At 61.8% G+C, this 15,601-nt stretch overlaps 1 protein-coding gene across 1 annotated transcript; it reads right to left on the bottom strand.

Moving 5' to 3' along the window:
• Window positions 1-3,718: 3,718 nt before the first annotated feature.
• MAPK8IP2 (mitogen-activated protein kinase 8 interacting protein 2) lies at window positions 3,719-14,061 on the bottom strand. Its single transcript, XM_055396296.2, has 12 exons — window positions 13,795-14,061; window positions 12,727-12,832; window positions 11,137-11,421; window positions 10,902-10,995; window positions 9,611-10,816; window positions 9,226-9,301; window positions 8,928-9,100; window positions 8,737-8,846; window positions 7,588-7,692; window positions 7,392-7,462; window positions 4,694-4,792; window positions 3,719-4,394 (listed from the first exon to the last, which is right to left on the bottom strand). Exons 1-12 carry the CDS (start codon window positions 13,857-13,859, stop codon window positions 4,322-4,324), a joined length of 2,463 nt encoding a protein of 820 aa, XP_055252271.1. The 5' UTR covers window positions 13,860-14,061; the 3' UTR covers window positions 3,719-4,321.
• Between the last annotated feature and the right edge of the window lie 1,540 nt (window positions 14,062-15,601).

Genomic DNA, 15,601 nt, shown 5'->3' with positions numbered 1-15,601 from the left:
GCTAGGCACACAGGGCCCAGCGGAGCCTGACGCCCTCCACGCCAGCCTCCAGACCTCCTGTGGCACAAGAAACGCCCTGACTGACTAGACTATCTTCCTGGGCTCCTCTCTTAGAGCTCAATACTTTGCATCACACCTAACCCCCTGTTGAAGTATTCCCATTAACATCCAAAAAGAATGTTGCTAGTGACATGAAGAATATAAAGCCCCAGTTGTACATGTATTTTTCTCTTTACCATATAGATTGTATTTTTAGATCTGATTATGTTTTTCTCCGTAACGTTTTGAATCATGAATTTCTTGGTCAATATTTCATAACTAGACTCTGAGCTGAGACCACCATTCTTCACTTTATAATGATCTTGGCTACTCTGCCTTAATTTTTTTGCCTTAAATTATACCTTGATTCTCCCAATCTCCTTCTAGCCTCAAACAAAAGAAAATAAAACTCATATATAGGAAGGAAAGGAAACGGGGGGGGGGGGGACACCAAAATTTTAATTTTAGTAATCGTTTTTAAGTTAGAAAGATATTAGGATTTTTTAATATTCCTTTTATTTTTGACAGTATCCACATTTTCTAAAATAATCATGTACTACACTTTATAATGGAAAAACACTGCTTAAAAAATAAAATAGAAAAATTCTACTTCATCTGGTGTTGATAAACGGGACTAGCCCTGACTTGCTGGAGTGCTGCTTTCAGCCTCCTGGCCGAGCTCACCGAATTCTCTGAGATGGGTACTTTCACTGTTGCCAAAATAGCTTTTTGTGTTAGAGCTTATCTTTTTTATTTTTAGTTTTTCTGTGTTTCTATTTGCATTTGGGGGTCCCTAATAACAACATATAATGCTTGAAACAATTAGGACATGTTCACTGCAGGGAAAAAAGGAGGAGAAACCGTCCACCTCACCTCCAGTGACGACTGCAATCTTCGTGTCTCTTTTCAGTCTTTTTCAGTGTAGTTTCTAGCATAGATTCTGCATATTTATTTTTCCTTAATAACATAACAAACATTTTCCGTATTATTATTATTTGTAAGCACACTTTTTCAAATCAGCCCAATATTCCAATTACTTATAGTATAAATCAGTTAACCCTATTGGTCAATATCTAGATTATTTTTATGCTTCCCACTTTTTTAAATGTACTTACTTTTGGCCACACTAGGTCTCGGTTGCCACGTGCAGGCTTTCTTAGTTGTGGGGGGCAGGGCTCCCCCGGGGTGCACAGCCATCTCACCGTGGCCTCTCCTGTTGTGAGCACGGACCCTAGAGCCTCTGGCCTCAGGAGCTGTGGCACACCGGCTTAACTGCTCCACGGCACATGGGATCTTCTGGACCAAGAATCAAACCTGTGTCCCCTACATCGGCAGGTGGATTCTTCACCCCTGGACCACCAGCGAAGTCCCTGCTTTCAACATTTTAAACAGGAACGTGTATAAAGCTTTTCAAGTAGGATGTTATCCTTGGCTGGATTTCCAGAAGGCAGAGTCCTGGCAGGGGAGGCTTGCTCACGCCCCACTCAGGGCTCTGAAGGTCCCCCAGCGTATGTGCCAGGTGCTGCGCCAGGCTCTGGGAGGACAGGGAGCATTAGCCATGTCCTGCTCTCGGGCTCCCCAGGTGGTGCTAGTGGTAAGGAACCTGCCTGCCAATGCAGGAGACATAAGAGATGTGGGTTTGATCCCTGGGTCGGGAAGATCCGCTGGAGGAGGGCAGGGCAACCCACTCCAGTATTCTTGCCTGGAGAATCCCATGGACAGAGGAGCCTGGCGGGCTACAGTCCATGGGGTCGCAAAGAGTTGGACACGACTGAAGCAACTTGGCACACACACATGCTCTTAGACTCACAGTTGGCATCCTCTGCCAGGGGAGGGACAGGGCCCAGAGCCCAGGGCTCCCGCATCCAGGAGGGTAGGAGATCACCCAGCCACACGCGGAGGACAGCAGCTGCCCACAGGAAGCTGTTTCCAAGGGCGGAAGTGGGGTGGAGGGAAGAGGGGCTGGAGGGCAGCAACAGGGCAGGCGGAGGTTCAGCTGGGAGCCACCAGAATTAGGAGGGCGAGCGGCTTGCTCAGGGTTCTGTTCAGAGACCCTGCGCCGGCTGCAGGCGCTGTGGACCTGCAGAGGCAGGTGCGGGCTGGGAGCCTGCAGGGGGCTGCTTGATGCCCAAAGATCCAGGCGGTTTGATCCAGGCAGAAGTGGGAGGCAAGGGGGCAGAGTGAGGAGTGATGGGCGGGGGCGAAGCTGACAGCAGGGGAGTCTAGGCTGGCTCCAGCTCAGGAAGCTGGAAAAAACAAGAAAGCACAGAATCTACTGGGATGGCTGAAAAGTTTGTTCTGGTTTTCCAAACCAGCTTATGAAACACCTGAACGAACTTTTCGGCCAACCCAAGAGGATGCGGGCACGGTGGGGGAAAGCTCATGTGAGTTCCAAGTGTCTGTGGCAGCCACCGGGCGTGTGCTCCTGTGCCCCGCCGCGCCCTGCTCAGGGTCCCATCGACAGAATCCCTCGAGGCCGCTGCCCAGGGGCCGGCAGAGGGCGCTCCTGGAGGACAGCTGGGCCGGTGCCTCGCGGCGCAGCACGGGCGCGGCCCAGCTCGGGGAGGGCGCCGGTGGGAGGGAGCGTGGCGGAGCTGGAGACCGTGAGCCCGGGAGGGAACCCGGGCTGAGACGCGCCCAGAAGCTGGGGGCGTGAAGGAAGGTGCCCGAGGGGTCAGGGCCGAGAGCCGGGCAGGCGTGGGAAGGCCCCCCAAGCAGGTCTGGCCGCTGCCTCCAAGGCCGGCCGGTGGAGAGAGCCTGAGACAGGGGCGGGGAGGGGAGCTGGCGCAGCGGCAGCCCAGCGGCGGGGCGCGGGCGCCGGGCAAACGGGCCGCGCGCGTGTGGGCGGGGCTCAAGGGCGCCCGGGCCGCCCAGGGCTCCGCCTCTTCCGGCCTCTCTGGGCAAGAAGTCGGCTCACAGGCGCCCCGCTGGGTCCCCCTGCTCGACGGGGCCGGAGCCCTGGCCTGCGCGGCCGTGCCCAGGTGCTGCGGGGTCACTGACTGGCGCCTGGCGCGTGACTGCGGCCTCTGTAGGTGGGCTGCCCTGAACTGGAGGAGAGGCGCCGGGCTTTGCAGACAGGCGTCTCTGGCCTTCGCGTGTGACTGCCTCCCTGGCCCTCCCCCTTCCACCCCCTGCGCCGTGGGCCTCCTCGTGCTGCTCTCGTCCTGGGTTTTGGGGGCTTGGGGGCAGGCCCACCCTCGGGAAGGCACTGACCGCCACGCTGACCTCAGCGCCTGAGAGCGGGTGCTCGCGGAGCCAGAAGCAATGCAGCCCTTGCCCAGGAGCCAGGGCATGTGACAGAGTCCCCTCTTGCCTTCTGGCTCTCTCTGGAGAATGGTTAAAACACCAGTCTTAGGATATAAGCTGAGTGACGCCTGCTCTGTTTCACACGTGCATTCACAAGCATGCGGGCACACACACGAGCCTGCACACACTCCCAGCCTGGCGCTCCAGTGCAGGAGGACAGCACACGCATCTCGTGACCTTCTCTCGGGCCTCAGCTTCCTCACTGACCCAGCGAGTGGCGGTGGAGGGGAGCCGCCACGCGCTGCACCGAGAGCCCGGCGGGGCTTCAGACAGCAGTTCCGGCACCCTGGCACCCCGGCCCCCTCCGTCGTGGGCAGCACCTGGTCCCCAGCCCCATCCATACCTGCTTCCCTCACCCCAGAAATAGCCAGGGTCACACCAAGCAGAAAGTTTATTGAGGTGCTGGACTGCGGGGAGTGTTTGCAGCGGCAAAGCAGATGCTGGTGTGGCTGGGGCCCGGGCCAGGCCCCCTCCTCCTAGCAGCGTCTGGGTCTCGGGGTGAGCATCAGGGATGGCTCCTAGTCCCCACCAAGGCCCTCCTAGGGAACCCCTCCCTGCGTCCCCCGAGCGCCAAGTGGGGCAATATGGGGAGCCCTCTCTTTGTCCCCATGATGAGGACAGGACGATCCCTTGATATTCACTATAAAAATTAAAACTCCTTTATAAATCACGGGGGACGAGCAAGAGGGGTCACCTGGGATCTTCCTCCCCACGCCCCTCCCAGTTCCGACCCCACAGAGAAGAGCAGAGGGTGAGAGTTCGCAGCACAGAGGAGCAGAGACAGACGGGGTGGGGGGGCCGCGGGCAGCCCTGGGCGGCAGGGGGACGCGTGGGGGCCAGAGGACAGTGCGATCCCGCACAGCCCGCAGCCCCCCAGGCGTCGGGCGCACGGGCCCCCAGTCCAGTCCTTGCCGCAGCTGAGGCGGCCTCCGAGGCGGCCCTGGCCCCGGCTGCGCCCGCAGCAGGAGAGCGGCGGCTACTCCAGGTAGATGTCCTCTGTGGGGCAGGCGTATGCCAGGTGCTGCTGGTAGTACTCCAGGAAGGCGCGGCTTCGGGGGAGAACGGCCTCAGGCCCGGGGCCACGCCCCCGCCCGGCCACCACCCCGCCCCACCTCCACCCCTCGGCCTCCTGGCCCCGACCCGGCTCCTTCCCGTGCGGCCTTCCCTGACCCACGGGATGCCGCTCCCACACTCAGGACCGCCCCCCGCCCACGCCCCTCGACACCCTCCACTGTCATCTGACCCTGCCCCCAGCTGCGCGGCCCCGGGGGGTGCGGGCGCACCAGGTCAGCACCCTGCCCCGGTCCGGGCCATCGTGTGCACTGGCCCCACCTCCAGACCCACTCACCCCACACTCTGGGCCACGGGCCTCATCGACTCCTGGGAGACAAAGACGTGGCAGGCAAAGCGGCTCAGCAGCGGGTGTTTGGTGATGAAGCCAAAATAGCTGTGGGGGTGGGGCAGTGAGCGCATCAGGGCATGCAGCCCGGGCCCCAGGGGTCGGGAGCGCAGGGGGTCGGGGGCGGGCAGGGCTGCAGAGTGTGCGGGTCAGGTGATTTCAAGAATCCAGGCCCCTTCGGGGTCTCTGTCCAGGAGCACAGTGCTGGGGACAGTGAGGAGTTAGTGATCTCTGTTAATCTGTCCACAAGGGTATCCAGCTGCATCTTCCTCCTCCCGAGCCAGTGCCCGGAGCCTGCCCCCAGGCCACAGAGCGAGGCGGTTTCTCCCTGGTCTGCTGAGCGTCTGGATGACCCCTCCCTGTCCTTCCCCTGACACCTGGAGCCTGCCCAGCTCCACCTCTGGTCCTGCACACCCACAGTATTTTTCAGGCTCAACTGTGGGCTTGACATGGGCCCTGATGTGCAAAAGCCGGAGGAGGAGAAGTTTGTACCCTACCTCTGTGGCCCCAGCTCTGTTCCCTGTGCGGCTTTCCTGAACCTGCCCTTCTTCTCAGCAAGACATTAATAAAAATTATTGTCCAGAGGGAGGACCTGTCAGAGTCCTGCAGCAGGAGGGAAGGGACCCTCACCCAGCTGTGGCCTATCCAGTCCACGCTGGGGAGATGAGGGTTTTGGCTCCACAAGATGGGAATCCACAGGACAGCATCATCACCAGCACAGCATGCACATGTTGGCCACAAACACGTCACGGCCTTGTCTCAAGCGTCACGCTCAGATGACTGCATTCAGAGCAAGTGCCAGGCACCCTCCTAAGCAAGCTCTTTTTATTAATAACCGGCACAAACCTCACACGAGTGCGATGAGGCCAGTCTCAAGATGACGGCACCAAGGCCCAGAAAGGGTCAGGCACACGCCGCGGACACACAGCAAGCCTGCGGCACCCTGGGCGTGCTCTCTGCCGCCTGTGCTCTCAATCACCACCCACTCCCACCTTGTCCAGACCCAGGTACCCAGCAGAGGCCGCCCCCACCCCTGCTTCACCTGAGCCGCCTGGGCCCTGTCTCCCTGTGCCTCCTTCCAGAGGGGCCTGGGCTGGGTTCTGCAGCCACGAATATCAGGAAGCCCTGGGCCGGGACGGCACCTCCTCGGTCCCCTCCTGGCCGCCGAACCTCACAACTGCGCGTGGTCAGAGTCTGGCCTGGAGGCCCGGGCCTGTGGCGCCCCGTCTCCCTCTGCTGTCCTTCTCTCTCAAGGCCACTGTCCACATGGCTGCCACGCATGCCAGTCCGCACGGCACAGTCCACCCCGCGGCCTGGTCTGAGCCCCAGCCCCTTACCCAGATCTCCAGCCCGTCAAACCAGCTCCCTCTCAATGGAGAAGTGGCCAAACGGGGCTCTGCCCTGCTAAGGGCGGAAACTGTTGCCCAGCCAGCAGGCAGAGCACCCCCAGTCTCACCACAAGCATGCAAATGGCACACACCCGGCCTCAGCCCCGGGAACAGAGTGTGCTTCTCACACTCTGCCTCCCTTGAGGACCTGCGGCCTCAAATACCACCAGCGCCTCTGGGCCCCTGCAGGGCTACGTGTGCCTCGAGGCTCAGCCCCCATCACCTCATCTGGGGCGCACAGCACTGCCACGCGGCGCGCCTCACTGGCACCGCGCAGAGTCCAGCTGGGCAGGACGGCCTGCCTCCACCCGCCGGGTACGCCACTGCGCTCTCAGTCCCGCCTGCTCTCTCTCGGCCTGGCCATCTTGTCTGCCTCATGGCCAATGTTATCCGCCTGCTCCAAAACATACCTGCCCCGAGGTCTCTCTTCCACACTCCAGACCCCACTAACAACGCACACCGCAACCTCAGCACGTCTGCAGCTGAAGCCTGCACGGCCGGCCTGCCAGGCCCATTCACCCCTTCTTTTGGTGTGTCGGTTACCAACCGCTCAACGCCCAGGCCACCCGATTCTTGCTCCAGATTGGCCGCTACATCCAATCGACTCAGTCCTGCCTGCCCCACCTCCCAAACCCCGCCCGCACACGGCACCTGGAGGGCCCCGCACCTCAAGGGCCCCACACCTCCTGGCTCTGGCCAGCAGCACTTGGGTCCTTCCACTTGCACAGCAGGCAGAGCCAGCTGGTCAGCGTGACGGTGTCACCCACCACCCCACTGCCAATGGGATTAACTGCAAGCTCCTTGCCACAGTCAGAAGGGCACAGGTACTCTGTGTCCCTCCTGCGTCGTCAAGCTCCCCTAACGACCCCCTAGTGCCCCTCACCCCCAGCCCTGTCTCAGCTGGCTCCACGCCAAGAGACCCACCCTGTCACCCACTCATCTTTCAAGGTTTAGAGAGTGGTCTCCGATTGCCCCCCAAGTCCCAGGAGAACTCAGCCACCTCTCTGCTCACTGGAGCCCCAGAGAGATATCCACCAGATCCCCACAGATGCTCCAAGCACTTACTCATCTGTGTTTCTGTCTTCCCACCCAGACCAGATGGGAGCCCGTCTGATCCATGTCTCCCAGGCCCAGAACAGAGCGGGTGCCGTGTTGGGGCTCACCTCATGGAGCCAAGTGGGTGGGGTTGCTGGCCAGTGGGACTGCATGTGGGCGGCCCTCGGGGTTTGAGGGGACTACGGGAAGGGGAAGTCTCTTACCAGCTGTTGCGGGGATGGCAGCCGCAGAACGAGATATTCTTCATCTGGAAGAAGTGGCTGCAGTGTTGGAACTAGAAAAGAGACGGCAGAAGAGTGCCCAGTTGATAGAGGTGGCCCAGCCTGCCAGCCGTGCCTATCTGACCCGCCTGCTCCGCCCTTCCCAGCCGCCTCAGGGGCTCAGGGCCCACACCCGCACCTCAGGCCCTCCACTGAGACTCAGCTTGACTCCCCGGAGGGAGATCTCAAGGTCACAAGAGGCGGGAGGACGCAGGTGGACGGTCAGTTTTCGGGCCGTGGCAATCTGCAGAGTCAAGGAGAAGAAGGTCTCAGGGGCCTACAAGCATCAACTTCCCTCCTGGGGGAACATTCTCGATTAGGTCTGAAGAGCCCTGGCCCTGAGGTGGGGAGATGTGAGCAGTGGTCTCGGCCGCTCCACGGGCTCAGGATGGCCTGCCCCGTCTTCTCGCCGGCCCTCTGCAGGACGACAGCCCTGGGCTCCTCACCACCCGTCCCGTGAGAGGACGGGGCAGGGCTGCCCTGCCCCCCTGCTGCTCCCCAGCTCAGTCTCAGGACCGGCGACAGGCAGGCCCTGCCAAGCGCCCACCGAGTGAACAGTGAGTGAGCGAATTGTAGTCTCGGCGGCTCAGGTGTAAAGACCCCGCCTGCAGTGCAGGGACCGGGGCTCGACCCCTCGATCAGGAAGATCCCCTGGAGAAGGAAATGGCAACCCCCTCCAGTGTTCTTGCCTGGAGAATTCCATGGGCAGAGAAATCAGACGGGCTACAGTCCATGCGGTCACAAAGAGTCAGACACGACTGCTGCTGCTGCTGCTGCGTCACTTCAGTCGTGTCCGACTCTGTGCGACCCCATAGACGGAAGCCCACCAGGCTCCCCCGTCCCTGGGATTCTCCAGGCAAGAACACTGGAGTGGGTTGCCATTTCCTTCTCCAATGTGTGAAAGTGGAAAGTGAAAAGTGAAAGTGAAGTCGCTCAGTCGTGTCCGACCCTTAGCGACCCCACGGACTGCAGCCTACCAGGCTCCTCCATCCATGGGATTTTCTAGGCAATAGTACTGGAGTGGCTTGCCATTGCCTTCTCCGCAGACACGACTGAGGGACTATCAAATGAGACCCCAGAGTAGGGTCTCAGAGAGCTGCTCTTGATTTCCAGACACAAGTAGGATGGGCTGCAGGGGGAGGTCAGTGGGATGGTGCCGGGGAACAGCCACCACGTCGCCCTCAGCCTGTCTGCCAGGACCCTCCATCAGCGCTGGGGGTCCCAGGCTCGAGGCCTCCAAGGGCTGAGGCAGCCTGCAGGGCTCGCCCCACCCCAACCCCAGACTGACCTTCTGCATGGCTGCACACAGGATGCCATTGCCCTGGTGACAGGGCACCTCCACGGAGCCGAGGAACTGGACATCAAAGCGCTCCACCCAGCAGGGACCCCGCTTGCTCCCTAAGGGGTCACAAGGGGCCTGGGTTAGGTGAGCAAGAGAGGGTCTGGGTGACAAAATGACCCTTAGGGCAGGGGCCTCACCCAACAGGTCCTTCGCAGGCCCGGGCACCGCGTGGGCATAGAAGGCAGGGAAGACCCCACGCTCGCCCGTACGCATGTTGAAGCCGCGGAACCAGAAGTCATCCTCCTCAGCTTCCACCAGCACCGGGTCGTCCACGTCCAGCTCCAGCTCATCAGGGTGGCGGGGAATGAACCTGAGTTCGGGTCAGAGGTGGGAGGTCACTAGCGCAGGGGCAGGAGGGCTGGGCTGTGCCCACCAGGGTCCTGCAAGGTCTGAGACTCAGGTGGAGGGTCAGCGCCAGCAAGGGGGCGGCTGTACCTGAAGACAGCCCTGTGCGTCTGCTCTCTCTCCTCCCCATTGACCAGGCATGAGAAGAGGCCGAAAGACTCAGTGCCTGAGAACAGAAACAGAGAGGAAGGCTCAGGGGAGCACCGGAAGGCCCGGCCAGGGCCCCCGCCCTGCGGCCCCCTGGTGAGGGCTGCCCCCCATCTGGGTCTGGAGACAGCGCAGCCTCCCCTCGCCACTCCCCGCCCAGGGGCAGCCCGGGAAAGCCCCCACCCAGGCGCTGGGTAAGAGGGCAGTGGCCAGCACTGACCACCCGCAGACCCTCAGGCGGTCCTGGCCCTTGGGGCTCGATCTGCGTGCCCCGGGCGCGGAGCCAGCCTGCTCCCCTGGAACCACCGCCGTCCCCCGTCCCACTCACTGGAGGATCGGGAGGTGCTGTTGACAAAGACGTTGAGAAACTTCTTGGAGAAGGTGAGGTCCGGGCTGTCCGGGGAGGCGGCCCCGGGGCCCTGATCGCCGCCCAGCAGCACGGCTGCCGCCTCCTCCTCGCTGGCCTCGCCACTGCTGTCCTCCTCGCTGTCCTCACCCAGGCCGGCGCAGCGCCGCAGGCTCACCAGCTCCAGCTGCGTGTGCTCGTCCACCACCAGCGTGTACTTGACCGCGTCGTACACCAGCGAGGCGTCCAGCGCCGCGGGGCCGGCTCCCCGGCCCCCGGAGGGCGCCGCCTTAGCGGCGTCGTCCTCCTCCTCTTCGTCCTCGTCGTCCTCATCCGAGCAGGCGGCGGAGCAGGCGCGGCCCGGGCGGGCGGGGCGGCCCGGGGCGGCCCACAGCGGGGTGATGGTGTCGCGCGTGGGGTTGCTGAGGAAGAGGCAGGGCCCGGGCTGCGCGGGGCCGGGCCGAGGGGCCGGGGGCGCAGGCGGCGGCGGCCCACACAGCGTCTCCATGTCCACCAGCTCCACGCCGCCCGGCGCCGCCGCAGCCGCCGGGGCCTCGCCGGTGGGCGAGGCAGGCTCCCCGGCAGGGCGCGGCGAGGGGGACAGGCACTGGCCGGGGCAGCGGATGGGCGAGGAGCCCTCGGAGATCATGCGGCTCACAAGGTTGCTGAGCAGCCAGGGCGAGTCGGCGTCCTCGCTGAGGTCCGGCTCCGACTCGGACCCGGACTCGTACTCGCTGTTGGTGTCCTCGGGGCCCACGGGCAGGAAGGCGGGGCGGCGCGGAGGCTCGCGGGGCGGCGCGGGCTCCGGCTCGGGCTCCGAGGCCGGCGACGAGGCCTCCTCGATGGAGTTGGTGAGGTGCGAGGAGCGGCCGCTGCTGCTGCCGTCGTCGCTGCTCCGCTCCAGCTCGGTCTCCGAGATGGACGAGATCATGCGCCCCAGGCGCGCGCCCCCCACGTCCTCGAAGTCGGAGCCCGGGGACGACAGGTCCTGGCTGCCGCGCCGGCCCCCGCGGCCTCCGCTGGAGCCGCTGCCCAGGTCGGCCTCGATACCCGGATCCGAGGAGGGGGAGGCCCCACCGGGCGCCAGGGGCCCTGCGGGCGGATTTCCTTCGGAGTCGCAGCCTGGGCGCACAGGTGGCTGCGCCCCGCAGGGGCCCGTGTCGGTGGGCGGGAGGGGGGCGGGCGGCTCTGCAGGGCAGAGGCTCGGGTCAGCCCCCGTGCCCTCCCCCCGCCTCCTGTGCCGCTCCCCGACCCCCACCGCTGCCCTGCTGACCTCGGGCAGGCTCCTGCCCCGCTGGGCACAACGCTGTTTCCTGCCTGGAGGCCGGAGGCCCTGGAGCAAACCCTCCATTGTTGTTCAGCGAGTCCTGCGGTGGGGGATGGACGGGGGGAGAGCGGCGCTGAGCACCCAGTGCGCCTCGTCCTCGAGGGCAGGAGTGGGCAGGTGGCCGTGGTCTCCAGAGCGCCCACGCCGGGAACCAGGGGGAGCTCTGGGCCTGGGACCTCACCTGGGCTCCCAGCGTCGTCAGGTAGAGCGTGGTGGGCCGATGCTTGTGAGGCTCCTCGAGGGAAGGGGAGGGGATCAGGGGCTCTGGGGCAGGGGTCTCTGAGCCAGGGCCTCCTCCCTTCTTGCCCTCTCCCTCTCCTTCCTCTTCTTCCTCCTCCTCCTCGTCCTCATCTTCCTCTTCTTCCTCCTCCTCTTCATTGTCGTCAATCATCTCGAACTCCTGGAAGTCATCCTGGAAGGAGCAGATGGGGTGCGGCTGCTCCGAACGCCCCAGGGCGAGGCTGTCCTGCAGAAAGAAGGACAAGGCAGAGCTGGGCCGCAGCAGGGCAGCGACCTGGGGCCCCAGGTGCCGGGAGAGGTGAAAGCAGGAAGCCACAAGTCAAGGGGGGAAACCTCCCTCCAGACCACTCTGCCCTCCACCAACAGAGCAGTTTTTGCTTTTTGCTTTTTTAAAAATCAGCTTAAGATACATAAGGACCTTGGTAAATAAAAGCCCAAACTCCTGTCTTGGGTGACAGATTCTCAAAGTGGCCCCAACCCATCTGCCAGCCTCATCCCACCCTCAAACCCCATCACATTTAACACCAGTACTTTTTCCTTTAAAGCATTTTAACTCAACTCATAATTAGTTTGCATCTGTCTCCCCAGCAAGCTGCAAGCCCCACCAGGACAGGGCCATGTCCATATTGTACACTGGGGTACCCCGACCCCCACCAAGAACAGGACCTGGCCCACATAAAAGCTCAGTAAAGATCAAATGAATGTGTGAAGCAAAGCAGCCCAGCACCAGGTTTCACCAAACTTGCACCAGCCTCAGGGCCTCCGGTCCACTAATCCCTTGCCAGCAATTCCTCTGCTCCGTCCCCTCCGGTACACCGCCCTCATCTGCCAGCTCCTGCTAGTCTTCCCTAAGGGCATGGCTGTGTGTTTCTACTAGAAAACCTCCCTAATGGCCTCAGTCTCGGGTGGGCTCCCTCATCGCACCACGTCTCCCCTCATTGGAATCCAGGTGCTGAGGCTCAGGCAGCCGTTGTCTCTCACCTGTCTTCCTCCCCTACTAGGTTATAAGCTCCCAAGGGCAAGAGCCACACCTGTCCTGCTGTCTTCCCAGGCACCTGGAAGCCTCTAGCACTTGCCACACGGGAGTTGTTCAGAAATGTTCTTAAATGAAAACAAAAACGTGAAGAGACAGGGAGGAGGAGGAGATGGGGGAGGGAAACTTCAGGGGAGGAGACAGGAGGCTAAGAGAGGCTAGAGAGGTGGAGACAGGGCTGAGAAGGAGACGAGATGGCAGCTGGAAGGGGGCAGATCCAAGGCCAGAGGCCCCAAAGCAGAGGCACATCTTCCCTCCCCCAGTCCAGCCCATGGAGGAGGCCAGACAGGGACTGCTGGGGAAGGTCCTCAGTGGGCCACTCTTAGGAAGAGAGGTGTCGGGTATCAAGGGGCCCACAAGTCAAGAGGCCAGGGAAAGGGGGCTCCGAGAGGATCCTGTCTCAAGGTTGAGCTTAGACCCGCCCCAGAGACTGCTGAGCAGAAGCTAAGCGAGGCTCTCTGTGAGAGAGTTCTCTGCCTGCCCCAGCCCTCTCCCCACCTTCTCGCAGTGGTCCGAGTCATAGCTGAGGCCCAGACCGCAGTCATCAGTGATCTCAGACAGATCTTCATCGTCAAATTCCTCCAGGCTTATGTCCTGTGGAGGCCTGGAGAGGAGAGCAAGGACAGGGCTCCTGAGAGAGCCGTCAGTCCTGGACTCCCTGCCTGAGAGCTGGTCCTAAGGAGGGGCCAAGGGAGACCCCCACCCCAGCTCCTCAGCCCCAGGATCTCCAGAGCCCCCAGCTCCCACACCCGCATCCTGCCATTATCCTGAAGCTTAAGCCCTGCTCTCCGGGGTATTTTCCCCACAATCGGAGCCACCACCGGCCCAGAGGAAGCACTTGCCCCCAGCCCTCCTCCCAGTCCTCTCATCAGAGCCAGCAGCCTCTCCTCCCACTGCACTCAGCTCCAGGCCCCTCTGGGTCACAGCCTCAGCCTCGGGGGAGCCAGGCTGAGCCGCGAAGGGGGAGGGGGGGCTGAAGCTGCAGCAGCCGGAGGAGGGGGAGGGGTCGAGCCTGCTCCGGAGCGGAATTCAGCCCCTCGGTCCGCTATTCCTGCCCAAGACCGACCTACATCCCGAGGTCCAGCCCTCTCCCCACCCTAGTCCCTTCCCCCAGGCTCCAGGCTTGATTCAACTCTCTTCCCTGAGCCCTGCAGACCAGGCCAGGCCTCCACCACAGAGGCCCAGCAAGGCCAAAAGGACACTGCCAGGCACAGAGTGTGTGCTCAGCACCCCGCAGGCAGGCCGCCCCTCAGGCTCGGCCCACGACCTCCGCCTTCGGAGGAGGTGCTCAGGTTGGGTGCAGCACCGGGTCCCAGCAGGAATCTGGGGTGGGGGTGGGGCGGTCACTGGGGCTGGAGGAGGGTCGTAAGGGGAGGACAAAGTGGAGGGGCCTGGAACCAGGGGTGGGGGATGGGGAGCAAGTGGGCCTCGGGACCAGAGAGGGTCTGGGGCTCGGGCCCCCAAAGGCGTTGGGGGTGGGGTGGCAGGGTAGGGCCGGCGGAGTCTAGGGACGGGGTCAGAGGGGCAGCCGTGGGCAGGGAAGGGCCCGGGCGCCCGAGTGCGTACCTGCAGCCTGGCGGCGACAGCGAGTGAAAGGTGGAAAGAGAAAACATCTCCGCCCGATCCGCCATCTTCTCCGGGGAAAGGCCTGCCGACCGCGGCGGGGGAGGGGTGCCCGGAGCGCCAGCCCCGCGCGCCCTCCGTCGCTCCCGCGCGCCCGTCCTCAGCCCGCCCCCGGTCACCTCGTGACACGCCCTGCGACACCCCGCCGCCAGCACACCTCGACGCCAGGACACCGCGGCAGCGCGAGCCGGGGGCGGGGGGACCGGGAGCAGGGCGGGCCGGGGGAGGGGAGGAGGGCGGGCCGGGGGAGGGCGGAGGGGACGGCGGGGAAGCTGGTTGGAGGAGGCGAGATGGTTTGACTGAGGCTCGGGTTGGAGAGGCTCGTGTGTGGCTTGGTTCTTTGGGCTGGGGGCAGGTGGGAAGCAGATTGGTGGGGATGGGGCATCAGTTCGCGTGGTGAGAGCTTCAGCGAGGAGTTGGCGATGGGAAAGTCGATTTGCAGACCCCTGGTTAGCTGGTGTGGGGGCGGGGGAGATGGGGCCTCGTGGAGGGATGGGTGCGGCCCCGGGAGCTGCGCTGACTCCCAGGCAATCAGAGCAGAAGCCTGGGGTTCCCAAGCCCGGATCCGAGTGGTTCAGACTGAGAGTGTGGGCTGTGCGCGAACGGGGCTGGAGGAGCTGTCCACGTCTGGGTGCTGACCAGGGCTGGTCGGAGCTGTCCCACAAGGGGTGCTGATTGGCCCACGGAGATGTCTCCCTAAAACGTGAGGACTGGGGCTGCAGGAGCTGTTCCCCCAGACGGTGCTGAGCAGTGCTGGACGGAGGCATCTGCCCAAGGGGCGCTGATCCCGTCTGGACAGAGTTTACCACACAGAGGATGTTGACTGGGGCCCACACGGAATTTCAGTACGCAGTACAGCTTGCGCAGGCTGGATACAGGTATTGATGGGCATCAGGCGAAGTTATAACCCTGAGGCTCTCTTCATTCAATTAGGAAAACTTTATTTAGTACCAACTAGGTAACTGGCACTCTATAGGGTACCAGTATGTTCTGGCTTTTGTGGAGCTGTGTGTGGAGAGAAATGGTTGACACTCAGCTCAAGGGGTGAGGATCAGCTGGTGTTGCAATGGGGGAAGGACAGGTTAGAGTTGTGAGTATGGTTATTAAAGACAGGTTGGATGGAGGACCAGGTTAGGGAAACTTTACAGAAAAGATTTGGCAATAGAAAGAGGCTGGAGTTTCAACAAGGTTGTAATGAAATAGTTTTTTTTTTCCCCTTGATGGAAATTTTGTGTCCTGACATTCTTTGTCTAATTTTTTTCTGTGGAAAATTATTTCTGAGTAAAGGACTAGCCACCTGAGTGACTGATGCCTGCAAACCACAGGGCAAAGGAGCTCATGCAAGGTGGGAAAGGTGACATTGCCCTTTGGGTGGCAATCATTCCAGCCCAGAGAGAAGAGACAGATGGTGCCTTCATTTGTGGCCCAAACCCAGTTCATGTTTTATCTCAGTTACAGTGTTTTTCTAAGAAAGGCATTTATACATTCTTCCCTCCCCAGTGGTGGAGAGCTACAGGAGTGCAGAGACACTATTTTCTCTCTCTTTGAGCCTCTCAGCTTCAAGCACAGTGCCTGGCACACGTAAGTGCTCAGCAAATATGTGAATGAGTGAATGAGGGCTCGTGGGCTCTGCCACATCCGGGACACTAGCTCCTTGTCATCACGCTGTCTTTTCAACTTTAGGAACACTAAGAACACTCCCCATTTCTGAAGTTCAAGGACTCTGGATGCATTAACTACTCTGCTTTCC

Source organism: Moschus berezovskii, chromosome 6 (assembly GCF_049115385.1).
Source record: "Moschus berezovskii isolate FMDL1 chromosome 6, NW_MosBer_1.0, whole genome shotgun sequence".
In the NCBI taxonomy this organism is placed as follows: domain Eukaryota; kingdom Metazoa; phylum Chordata; class Mammalia; order Artiodactyla; family Moschidae; genus Moschus; species Moschus berezovskii.
This window is presented reverse-complemented; position numbering and strand designations above follow the sequence as displayed.

Coding starts and splice junctions, on each gene's coding strand:
- MAPK8IP2 (XM_055396296.2), bottom strand. CDS start 13,859: ATGGCGGATCGGGCGGAGATGTTTTCTCTTTCCACCTTTCACTCGCTG. Junction 9,101..9,225: donor ACGCACAGGGCTGTCTTCAG/GTACAGCCGCCC, acceptor ACCCGAACTCAG/GTTCATTCCCCGCCACCCTG. Junction 7,693..8,736: donor TGTGTGCAGCCATGCAGAAG/GTCAGTCTGGGG, acceptor TTGACTCTGCAG/ATTGCCACGGCCCGAAAACT.